This window comes from Balaenoptera musculus, chromosome 17 (genome assembly GCF_009873245.2).
Source record: "Balaenoptera musculus isolate JJ_BM4_2016_0621 chromosome 17, mBalMus1.pri.v3, whole genome shotgun sequence".
NCBI lineage: Eukaryota > Metazoa > Chordata > Mammalia > Artiodactyla > Balaenopteridae > Balaenoptera > Balaenoptera musculus.
This window is the reverse complement of record NC_045801.1, coordinates 45,856,125-45,869,344: the sequence shown is the minus strand read 5'-3', so window position 1 is coordinate 45,869,344 and position 13,220 is coordinate 45,856,125. Positions and strand designations below refer to the sequence as shown.

Genomic DNA, 13,220 nt, shown 5'->3' with positions numbered 1-13,220 from the left:
GAAAGAAGTAACAGGCATCCATATTAAAAACAGCCCTTGCACCAAACATACTAAACCCACACAAGCTACACAGGGACAACCCTACATATAAATAGCCCTCCAAGACCACAGTAGATAATTGTTTCTCCTAAATTCACAGAGTAAGAGAAATATAAGTAAAACAAAAAAGCAGAGGAACCACTCCCAGTTAAAAGACCAAGAGTATACCCCTGAAAGAACAAACAATGAAGCAGACCTCTTCAGTCTAATAGATACAAATTTCAAAGAGAAGATAATGAAAATACTGAAGGAATTAAGAATGGCTATCAACAGAAATGCAGAGTATTGTAAAAAGGAACTAGAAACTATAAAGAGGAACCAAGAAAAATTAGAAAACTCATTTGCAGAGACAAGAGCTGAGCTAAAGGTAATACATAACACAATAATGCAGAACAAATAAGTGACCCAGAAGATAGAATAATGGAAATCATGCAATCAGGACAGAAGACAGAAAGCCAAATGAAAAAAAAAAATGAAAGCAATGTAAGAGACCTATGGGATAATATAAAGCATGCCAACCTATGCATAATAAGGATTCCAGAAGGGGAAGAAAGAGAAAAGGGGATCAAAAATGTATTTGAAGAAATTATAGCTGAAAACTTCCCAAACTTAAAGAAGGAAACAGACATCCAGGTACAGGAAGCAGAGAGGGTCCCAAACAAGATAAACCCAAACAGACCTACATCAAGACATAACAAAAATGGCAAAAGTTAAAGATAGAGGATTCTAAAGGCAGCAAGAGAAAAGCAAAGAGTTAATTACAAGGCAACCCAAAAAAGGCTGATTTCTCTACAGAAGTGATGCAGACCAAAAGCAAGTGTCAAGATATACTCAAAGTCCTGAAAGGGAAAAATCTGCAAACTAGTATACTCTACCCAGCAAGATTATCATTTAGAATAGAAGATGAGACAAAGAATTTCTCAGGCAAGCAAAAGCTAAAAGAATACAGCAATACTAAACCTATCCTAAAGGAAATATTGAAAGGTCTTCTCTAAATAGAAAAGAAGTAAGAATCTATAGAAAAGAGAAAATCACAATTGGAAAATAAATTACTTAAATAAGCCAGTACACAGATTAAAAAAAAAAATCAAAAAATTTTTATGTGAAAGTTATGATAACCACAATGAACAGCAAAAGGATGAACATGACGATGTAAAAGAGGACATCAAAATCATAAAATGTGGGGGAGGATAGTAAGAAAATGTAGATTTTTTTCCCTAGAATGTGTTTGAGCCAATATGACTACCAGTCTAAGGCAAGTAGATATAGGAAGGGGTTAACATAGTTGATAAACAGGGTAACCACAAATCAAAAACATACCATAGATTTACAAAAACCAAAAAGAAGAGAACATAAGTATAATACAAAAGAAAATCATCAAGCTACAAAAGTAAGAACAAAAAGAAAAAGAAAGGGATAAAGAAGAAATATGAAATCAATGGGAAAACAAAGTTTAAAATTGCAATAAATACATATCTATCAAGAAGTACCTTAAAAATCAATGCACTCAATGCTGCAATCAAAAGACACAGAGTGGCAGATTGGATAAAAAAAACAAGAGTTTATGATATGCTGCCTACAAGAGACTCACTTTAGGGCAAAGAACACAATAGATTGAAAGTGAGGGGATGGAAAAAGATATTCCATGCAAACTGAAATGACAAGAAAGTGGGAGTCACAATACTTAGACTAAATAGAACTTAAAACAAAGCCATAAAGAAACATAAAGAAGGACACTATATAATGATAAAAGGACCACTACAAGAAGAGGATTTTACACTCATCAACGTATATGTACCTAATACAGGATCACCCAAATACATAAAACAAATACTAACAGACATAAAGGGAGAAATTGACAGGAATACAATAATAGCAGGAGACTTTAACACCCCAGTCACATCAATGGACAGATCTTCCAGACAAAGAATCAATAAGGCAACAGAGATAATAGATGATACAGTAGAACAGTTAGACTTAATTGATATTTTCAGGACATGACATCCAAAAAAAACAAGGGCACATGTAACATTCTCAAGGATTGATCACATACTAGGGCCAAAACAAGCCTCAACGAATTTAAGAGTATAGAAATTATCTCAAGCATCTTTTCTGACTATAATGCATGAAACTAGAAATTAACCACAGAAAAAGAAATGAGAACAAAATGATTACATGGAGACTAAACAACATGCTACTAAAAAACCAATGGGTCAATGATGACATCAGAGATGAAATTTAAACAAAATACCTATATAGAACTACCATATGACCCAGCAATCTCACTACTGGGCATATTCCCAAAGAAAACCATAATTCAAACAGACACATGCACCCTAATGATCATTGCAACACTATTTACAATAGCCAGGACATGGAAGCAACCTAAATGACCATCAACAGAGGAATGGATAAAGAAGATGTGGTACATATATACAATGGAATATTACTCAGCCATGAAAAGGAACGAAACTGGATAATTTGTAGAGAAGTGGATGGACCTAGAGTAAAGTAAGTCAGAAAGAGAAAAACAAATATTGTATATTAATGCACATATGTGGAATCTAGAAAAATGGTATAGATGATCTTATTTGCAAAGCAGAAATAGAGACACGGACATAGGGAACAAATGTATGGATACCAAGGGGGAAAGAGGGGGTTGGGGGGAATTAGGAGATTGGGATTGACATATATACACTATTGATACTATGTATAAAATAGATAACTAATATGAACCTACTGTATAGCTCAGGGAACTCTGTGCTCTGTGGTGGCCTAAAGGGGAAGGAAATCCAAAAAAGAGGGGATATATGTATAGCTGATTCACTTTGTTATACAGTAGAAACTAATACAACATTAGTATTAGTAAAGCAACTATACTCCAATAAAAATTAATTTAAAAATAAGTAAAAAATAAAAAAATACCTTGAGGCAAATGACGATGAAAACACAACCATACAAAACCTATCGGATACAGCAAAAGCAGTTATCAGAGGAAAGTTCATAGAGATACAGGCCTTCCTCAGAAAACAAGAAAAATCTCAAATAAACAACCTAACATACCACTTAAAAGAATTAGAAAAAGAACAAACAAAACCTAGAGTCAGCAGAAGAAAGGAAATAATAAAGATCAGAGAGGAAATAAACAAAACAGAGATTTAAAAAAAAAAAAGAAAAATTAATAAAACCAGGAGTTGATTCTTTGAAAGGATAAACAAGACTGACAAACCTCTGGCCAGGCTCACCAAGAAGAAAAGAGAAAGAATACAAATAAACAAGAAATGAAATAGGAGACATAAAAACTGATACCACAGAAATACAAAAAGCCACAAGGGAATACTATGAACAATTATAGGCCAACAAATTCAAAGACCTAGGAGAAATGAACATTCTTCTAAAAACATACAGACCAGTCACTAGAAATGAAATAGAATCTGGAATTTAAAAACTCCCTACAAACAAAAGTCCAGAACCAGATGGCTTCACAGGTGAATTCTACCAAACATACAAAGAAGAACTTATACTGATCCTTCTCAAACTCTTCCAAAAAGCTAAAGAGGAAGGAACACTCTGAAGGACATTCTATGAAGCCACCATCACCCTGATACCAAAACAAGACAAAGACACCATGAAAAAAGAAAATTACAGACCAATATCTTTGATGAATGTAGATGCAAAAATTCTCAACAAAATATTAGCAAACCAAATCCAGCCACACATAAAAAAGATCATAAACCACGACCAAGTGGGATTCATCCCAAGTTCACAAGGATGGTTCAACATATGCAAATCAATGTAATATACCACACAAACAAAAGAAAGGACAAAAACCACATGATCATATCAATAGATACAGAAAAAGCATTTGACAAAATTCAACATCCATTCATGATAAACATTATTACCAAAGTGGGTACAGAGGTAACATATCTCAAAATAGTAAAAGCTATTCATGACAAACCCACAGCCAATATAAAATGAAATGGCAAAAAGTTGAAAGGCTTCTTGCTAAAATCTGGAACAAGACAAGGATGCCACTCTCACACTTCTCTTCAACATAGTATTAGAAGTCCTAGCAACAGCAATCAGACAAGAAAAAGAAATAAAAGTATCCAAATTGGAAGAGAAGAGGTAAAATTGTCATTATATGCAGATGATATGATTCTATATATAGAAAACACTAAAGACCCCACACAAAAACTACTAGAACTGATAAACGAATTCAGAGAGATATCAGAATATAAGATTAACATACAGAAACCAGTTGCATTTCTTTATGCCAACAATGAAATACCAGAAAGAGAATGTAAAAAAACAATACCTTTTAAAATCACAACCCAAAAAATAAATACTTAGGAATAAACCTCACCAAGGAGGTGAAAGACATATATGCTGAGAAGTATAAAACATTAATAAACAAAACTGAAGGTGATTCAAAGAAATGGAAAGCAATCTACAGGTTTAATGTGATCCCTATCAAATTACCCATGACCTTTTTCACAGAACTAGAACAAATAATCCTAAAATTCATATGGAACCATAAAAGACCCAGAATTGCCAAAGCAATCCTGAAGAAAAAGAACAAAGCTGGAAGCACAACCATCCCAGACTTCAGGCAATACTACAAAGCTACAGTAATCAAAACAGCATGATATTGGCACAAAAACAGACATATGGAACAATGGAACAGAATAGACAGCCCAGAAATAAACCCACACACCTACAGGCAATTAATTTTCAACTAAGGAGTCAAGAACATACAATAGGAAAAAGTCTCTTCAGCAAGGGGTGTTGGGAAAGTTGGACGGCTGCATGTAAATCAATGAAGTTAGAACATACCCTTACCCTGTACACAAAAATAAATTCAAAATGGCTTAAAGACTTAAACGTAAGACATGACACCATAAAACTCCTAGAAGATAGCATAGGCAAAACATTCTCTGATGTAAATGGTACAAATGTTTTCTTAGGTCAGTCTCCCAAGGCAATAGAAATAAAAACAAAAATAAACAAATAAGATGTAATCAAATTAACAAGCTTTTACACAACAAAGTAAACCATAAACAAAACAAAGAGACAACTTACAGAATGGGAGAAAATATTTGCAAACGATGCGACTGACAGGGGCTTAATTTCCAAAATATACAAACAGCTCATACAACTCAACAACAAAAAAACAAACCCAATTGAAAAATGGGGAGAAGACCTAAAGAGACATTTCTCCACAGAAGCCATACAGATGGCCAATAGGCACATGAAAAGATGCTCAACATCGCTAATTATTAGAGAAATGCAAATCAAAACTACAATGAGGTACCACCTCACATCAGTCAGAATGGCCATCATTAAAAAGTCTACAAGTAACAAATGCTGGAGAGGGTGTGGAGAAAAGGGAACCCTCCTACACTGTTGGTGGGAATGTAATTTGGTGCAGCCACTTTGGAAAACATTATGGAGGCTCCTCAGAAAACTAAAAATAGAACTACCATATGATCCAGCAATCCCACTTCTGGCATATATCCTGACAAAACTGTATGTCAAAAAGATATATGCATGTCTATGTTTATAGCAGCACTATTCACAATAGCCAAGACATGGAAACAACCGAAGTGTACGTTGACAGATGAATGGATAAAGAAGATGTGGTACAGGGACTTCCCTGGTGGTCCAGTGGTTAAGAATCCACCTTCCAATGAAGGGGACACAAGTTCAATCCCTGGTCGGGGAACTAAGATCCCACATGCTGCAAAGTGCTCTAGAGCCTGCGCACCACAACTAAGACCCGACACAGCCTAATAAATAAATATTTAAAAAAAAAAGATTTAAAGAAAAAGATGTGGTACATATATACAATGGAATACTGCTCAGCCATAGAAAAAAATGAAATAATGCCATTTGCAGCAACATGGATGCAACTAGGGATTATCATACTAAGTGAAGTATATCAGAAAGAGAAAGACAAATACCATATGATATCACTTATATGTGGAATCTAAAATATGACATAAATGAACCTATCTATGAAACAGAAACAGAATCAGGGACATAGAGAATAGACTGGTGGTTGCCAAGTGGTGAGAGGGTTGGATTGGGAGTTTGGATTAGCAGATGCAAACTGATATATATAGAATGGATAAACAACAAGGTCCTACTGTATAACACAGAGAACTATATTCAATATCTTGGGATAAACCATAATGAAAAAGAATATGAAAAAGAATGTATATATATGTATGTGAGTCACTTTGTTGTACAGCAGTAATAACACAACATTGTAATTCGACTAAACTTCAATTAAAAGTAAACTTAAAAAATAAAAAATAAAATTTGCAATTGGGGCATGAATTTTGTCAGAGCAAATTCAGTGGCCTAGTGGGGACTGACGCTAATTCTACTTTACTCCTGGAGGAATGCGGTGCCAAGATGAACTAAAGAGATATGCCTTGAAAGGAAGAGACATGCATCCCTCTGAGAAGAAGAAATAAAGTGAGCATAGATATAAAAAATGTTTATAGGTAGGAAGTGTGAAGATGAGGGAGGTCACAGATAGCCTCAAATATTTGAGAGAGACAGGAAGAAGGCAACTCATTTGCTGAGATAGAGAAGAGGGTATGAGGGATGGGGGTTTAAGAGGAACAGAAAATATCTGGAGATAACCACTTTGAGGAATGGGGGAGAGAGTTAATCAAGGACACTTAAATAGGGAATATCAAGCAAGGGTTTAGCTGAAATGTAAAGCTCTACATTTGTAAAGAGCTAATCAGCATAGAATATTTTCAGCTCTCAGTTGTCTTGGTAAAGGAAGGAAGAAGCCATGACCATATTGATGCAAGATTGGTGGTTTGAAAAGCAGGTAGATGGATCTGAATTTCAAGGGATGATGATCTAGCCAATCTAGAAAACCTAAGAGTCTCTCTATACGTACATTCATAATGAGCATATCATCTCTCTGCTGGACACAGTTCTTCTAGATCTTTCATTCACTATCTTAGTGAATGGTTCTACAGCCTCTCAGATACAAGGTCATTCTTGACCCCAATCTCTCTTTTGTCCCTTCACATTAAACCCTATCTATTCCATTTCCTTCATAGCACACCTATACTTTGACTCTTCTGTACCTCTATACCTTTGCACAAGTTGCTCCTTCTACAAGGAACCATTGGCCCTTTTTTTCATATCATTCCCAGTCATCTTTAACATCCCTCCTTCCTGGAAGCCTTCATTCACATTCCCTTTCCCTCCAGTCTGGATTAGGGGCTCTTCAGAGCAGAGCATGCTGGGTATACCCTTCCAAAGCACTTAAAACTTTATTGTAGTTGTCTATTCTCTTCTGTATACCCACAAGACTAAGTCCCTTGAAGGCAAGGTTATATCTTTATTTTGAGCACCTAGTACCTAGCACAGGACGTTGAATTAATGAATAATTATAAAAGAAAGCACTAAATAGAAAAATAAAAGGATAACTTCTGAGAATGAGTCTGCTATTGATTAAAATGACAGGAAGAGATCCCCAAAGTACCTCAGTGATGTAGGAGAAATGATATTCATTGATAATTATCATGGATTAAATCACCATGTCTACTAATCTTAAGTCCATTAAAACATCTTCATGGAAATATCGTCCAAGTTGTCATTTCAGAATGCTAGGACTACATCTCCTGCCCAGCAGTAGCTACAAGCTGCCCAATTGAAAGAGAAACCTCACCTTCAGCTACAATAGCCTCAGTGATTGCATGAATAAAAAACAGTGAGATAAAAAATGCTTCTTGGTCTCTGGAGCCCTGGGGGAAGGTATTCCCCACTTGTTTTGTGAGATATAAAAATAACACGCTAGTTTCATAGCAATGATTTAGTAACTTCTATAACTTAAAAATAATTTTAGGACATTTGCTATTTGAGTTTAAAGAAATAAAAATCTCAGAATCTTACTTCAACAGATGACTCATCAGTTTGTTAAGAAAAACATTCAAAAAGAAAAGAAATCTAGATATGACCCATGAGTGTTCATGTAATAACAGCATCTTTGCTCAAATAAGTAATGAATGCCCTAAGTCCTTCCAAGCTCAGCATGTGATTCCAATTCTATACACAGTCCTCAAAGAATGATATTTAAGCTGATTTATTTCATGTGAATTTCAAAGCAAGTTTTTTCTTAAGTAATTGATAAATTCTTCTCCACATTAATACAGTCTTGTGATACCTTAACCAATGGTAGAATATCTAGACATTCAATACTTCTTTATTATTAGCAAAATATTGCCATTGTTCTAAAATAATTAACCAACCAAGCAAATCACTTGAGCAAAATCCTTATCCTTTCTAACAGTTCCTCATCTATAAAATGAGGATAATAATTCTCGCTATCCAGGATTTTTGTAAAGATTACAGCTAATATATATGTGTACACAAAGCAACAATCACTGTGCTTAGCACACAATCTGCTAATCATTAGAAGTTTTTTTATTTTCTAAAAGATTTTTTAAATCCAATTTAATGTTCTTCGTAAAGATATATGAAATTTAATTGCCTTCATTTTTGTGAAAATACAGATAACATACAGAAATATGGATTATTCACAGACATATTCACACACACATGTATTTGGTATGCCCCTGAAGTATATATTTTTCTGTGCACTTATTTGGGGTTATCCACTTTGCTTCTCCATGTACAGACTTGTCCTGGATTCAGCTAAGTTAAGCATTCATATGATTAATTTCACAAATAAATATAAAGGGAAATATCTGTTCCTTTGAAGCTAGAAATGTGCTGTAAAGAAGTTATTCTCACAGGATTATATTTAGTTGGAATCAGATCTAGCACAAATAAATGGTGATATTTTATTACATATATTCTACTTTGCAGACACTTTTAAATTCTTTCCTCCTATAAACCACTCTTAGGATTACTTTACTCTCAAAATAGATATAGTATTTATATTATTCTAAGGATCACAAAAATGTAACTATGAGCTGATAATTTTTATTTTAAATACTAATTATCAAAACATTCCAGTCTAATTTCCTTTGCTTACTTTCCACACATGCAAGTGGAAAACAGTAATTTTTGAATTTTATTATCAAAATAGATGCTGTGCAGAAAAGAGTATAGCAGGCCTAACACTGCTATCCTTAGACAAGTTGGCTTGTAAGGTAAGCCCTTGGCTGACACCTGGGAACTTAGATTTCAAAAAAGTTCTAACTATTCCCTTACTGATAAGAGTGGGTTGCTATGCCTAAATTACTTGTACAACCAATATGGCTTATGCCAAATACCTGCTTTCCTTCTGGGAGTATGGAATTGTGGCATGTGCTATGCGGCAGGTGCCTATGTGACCAGCTCCAATTAGACCTAATAAGCTTCTCTGGTCAAAAGCATTTCACATATGTTGTAACAATTCATTGCTGGAGGAATGAAGTCCTGTTATGACTCCACTGGGAGAGGACTCTTAAAAGCTTGCTCTTGGTTTCCTCCAGATTTTGCCCCACATGCCTTTTTCTTTTGCTGATTTTGCTTTGCATACTTTCACCATAAAGCTGTGAGTACAACTGTATACTAAGTCCTATTAGTTCTCCTAGAAAGTCAAAAAATCTTAGGGTGACTTGGGGTCTCTCAACATAGATGGCATAAAATGTCTTTAATCAAAATGTCTTCTAGTTTCTCCCATTTTTATATTGCCTTTTGTTATTTTCCTTAGGTACACCATTTAGGAATACAGAGAAATTGACTGAAGAGAGATAAATAATTATAAAAACTTTGCCATCCAACTTCCTAATTATAAACCCCCCAAAATTTGGTTTTTTCCAAGATTACAGTCCATTTTTTTATACAGTCCATTTTAAAAATATAAATTTTAGATTATTTGCAACAGATTATAACCACTTAGAACATTTGAAAATCATTACCAGGTTACTGATAATTTTAGTAATTTTCACTTTGTCTAAAGGTAAGTTGATTTACCTTTAGAGAATAGATCCAATCATTTCAATTTCAAAATGGAATAGATTAATCAGTTCAAAGATGTCTTTTTTTTAGTCTTGAAAAGCATAAATATATTAACCATGCATTCATCCCATAGTATGTCTTAACATCAAAATTTACTTAAGTGAGAATTCTGAACTCTTTAAATTGTTCTCAAATATTTCCCAACAGTATTTCCAGTGGTACAGAACTTACATTTTTTTGCAGTGTGGGCATTTTGCCAGAGTGTTGAACCTCAGTTCCATCCACTGTAAAACAAATAAGAAGAGAGGTTGAAAACAAAAACTGAAAACTATCCAATCTGATAAGATGTTTCTTTTAGTTCAAATGTCCTCAGGGATCACAGCAGAAGCCATCAACCTTTTCATAGTTATATGAGCTTTTCCCCTCCAACACATCTCCCTCTCCCTTAAAATAAAGCTTGGGATTCCCCTCTGAAACAGTTCCCATGATTTTTTCAAGGTTCTGATGCAATCTAGGTTTGCTTTACAATGAAAACTGGATGTAATGTTGTAATTTGGGTCATTTCATTCAGCTTTATGTTTCAGTCCACTGCCAGAAAATAAAAACATATTTCATGTACCTTCAATGTTGTTTTTCCTCTAAATATTGATGATTAGCTTTTAAATACATGAGTATTTAGACTCATTACTAAAAATGCAACTATTCTATTTATGTAGAAAATGCACAAAGTAAATAAACTAAACAAATTAGATACAGGTAGAACTAATGTCAGGAAGCTGCTTTCTGTTCTATAGTTGCTTATTCTATGTAACAAAATACATTCCTTCTACAGACAACTTTCTTTCCATTTTCTTCCCTGCAATGTAGGTAATAAAATGGGCTACCTTCCTCACAGTATTGTTATTCAGATGCTTGAAACAGCTTACTGGTAGTAAAGTCTTTGAAAGGAGGTACAATATACATTTAAAGTAAAACTTAAAAATTAAAAAAAAAATAATAAAGTAACCCTTTACCACAAAAAATATATTTCAAAATACCTTCCTCCCCTTCCATTTTTTGCTTTTCTATATATCTTCTTGTAAAGTGTATATTTCTTTTGTATAATTCCGTTAAGTACATTAGCAGTTTTATCATCAAAATAACTTTTCTTTCACTAAAATTAATTTTTGCTTAGGATTCCAGGTCACTCAGTTTTCTTCATAACTCTCAAGTTCTAGGTATAGTAGGGCTTCAATAAGTTATGCATATTCAAATGTTTTCCACATAATAGAGGAAAACTTTCAGAAAGTATCTGATACTTGACTATTTTTTCTTTTTAATTTTTTAATGATTAGCTTTTAAAAAAGAACAAATAAATCTGAGTTTGTTTGGACTTCTTTTTCTTCATTTTTATTTCAAACCTCCTGAAAGTTACTTAACCTTGAAATAATCTCTCTCAATCACAGTAGGAATATAGAGTCCCAAGGTAAATAAACTAGAAATGAAACTTTACATGAATGTTCACTCTTTTCACAATGATAATTTTTCAATATCTGAGAATGCCAAACGAAGGCTACATTTTTTTTCAAGCAGCATTAACTGTTCCTTTTATTATTTATTTTATAACAAGTTAATTTATTCTTAATAGTAAAAATGTTTAAATTAATGTACTAAACAGATTTACATAGATTTCTACAGAAATTGGCATAGAACATTAAGAAGTGAAGAATACAGAAATCTTACTAAGTACTTTTTCATGTTTTTGAAATTAGTTTTAGGATAGTTGTTGAACTTGTGATGCCATTTCAAATTTTATTCATAAATAACAAACTTAAGTTTTTCATTGTTAAGAGAAGCAAAGTGGCTGAGGAAGCAATTATGAAACCCTTAAGAGAAAGGTAACTCAAAATCCAAGCTTGAAGGCTAACACACTGGCACAGAAAATCTAGAATTTTAGATGACCAACCTACGGGAGATTATTTAGTCCAATTTTATCATTTTAGCACAGATTATATATGATAAATTCAATTATTACTAACAAACAACTAAGACTCTATTGTATGATTAGTAAGTTATACAGCCAGCAACCTAACACATCTGGTTTTGTTGTTATCTGTAAGTACTCACTTAAATGCAGCAAACTAAGAATAGAAAAATATTTATTATTAGAAATAATTTTGTCATAATCTATTTGAATGAATGCAAATACCTGGGATTTTGAAAGGATTTACTACTATTCTCTTGTTTAAAATGCAGCCTCTGCACTCTTAAAATTTTACTACCAAACCTTGAAGTGTCAATAGAAAAAAAAATCTAATTTTTCCTGTTTTTTTAATTGAATAAATTTGATATGTAACACTGTACAGATTTAATGTATATAGTCTATTACTTTGATATATATATATCTTGTAACATGGTTGCCTCTGTAGTGATATTTATCAATTACATAATTATAGTACAATATTATTGTCTCTATTCATTATTCTGTGCATTAGATCCCTGTGACTTATTTATTGTTACAAGTTTGTACTATCAATCTTATCCTCCACCTCCCATTCTCTGGTAGCCACCATTTTCCTGTTTTTCACAGGTTTGAATTTTTTCTATTCTAGATATAAGGGGTATCATACAGTACTCATCTTTCTCTGACTGACTCATCTCCCTTAGCAAAATGTGCTCAAGGTCCCTCTATGTTGTCACAAATGGTAGGATATCCTCCTTTCCCATGGCTGAATAATATTCCATTGTGTATATATGTACCACATCTTTTTTATCCATTTATCCATTGTGGACATTTGCGCTGTTTCCATATTTTGGTTATTGTGAAAAATAGATATTTTCTATCAGAACGATTAAAAGCAACTTCTCTAAAACCCAATTATTTTTAGTAGAGGTCTTCCAATATTTGGCTTATTTCTAATCATTCTGTATAACAGATAAACTTAGTTTCCCTGAGGTATATTTTTAAATTGATTTTAGAAGGCATGTAAGAAAGTTATACTGCTAAAACTAGTCATTTGATAGTACCTTACTAGGTTTTATTTTTTAATGGATACAATAGGCAACTGGTGTGATTATTTTAAAGTATGTTCAAGTTAAAACTGCTGCCACTCTCTGCTAAGCCACCAAACCATAGAACCCTATGAACTAGTGAAGAAAATCTGAACCTGTCTGAAGGTACTACACTGGCCCACTTCAGGGCAAAGTTTGAGCCATCATCTATTATTCAGGCACATATTGTAGATTTTATTGGAAAA

At 33.4% G+C, this 13,220-nt stretch overlaps 1 protein-coding gene across 3 annotated transcripts in view; it reads right to left on the bottom strand.

The window, feature by feature from the left end:
* PIP4P2 (phosphatidylinositol-4,5-bisphosphate 4-phosphatase 2) overlaps positions 1-13,220 on the bottom strand; it is an 87,169-nt gene that overhangs the window by 12,418 nt on the left and 61,531 nt on the right. For all 3 annotated transcript variants that reach the window (XM_036830428.1, XM_036830429.1, XM_036830431.1), the window contains one exon: positions 10,216-10,268. In XM_036830428.1, the coding sequence (XP_036686323.1) occupies positions 10,216-10,268 (53 nt within the window). The remainder of the gene's footprint in view (positions 1-10,215; positions 10,269-13,220) is intronic.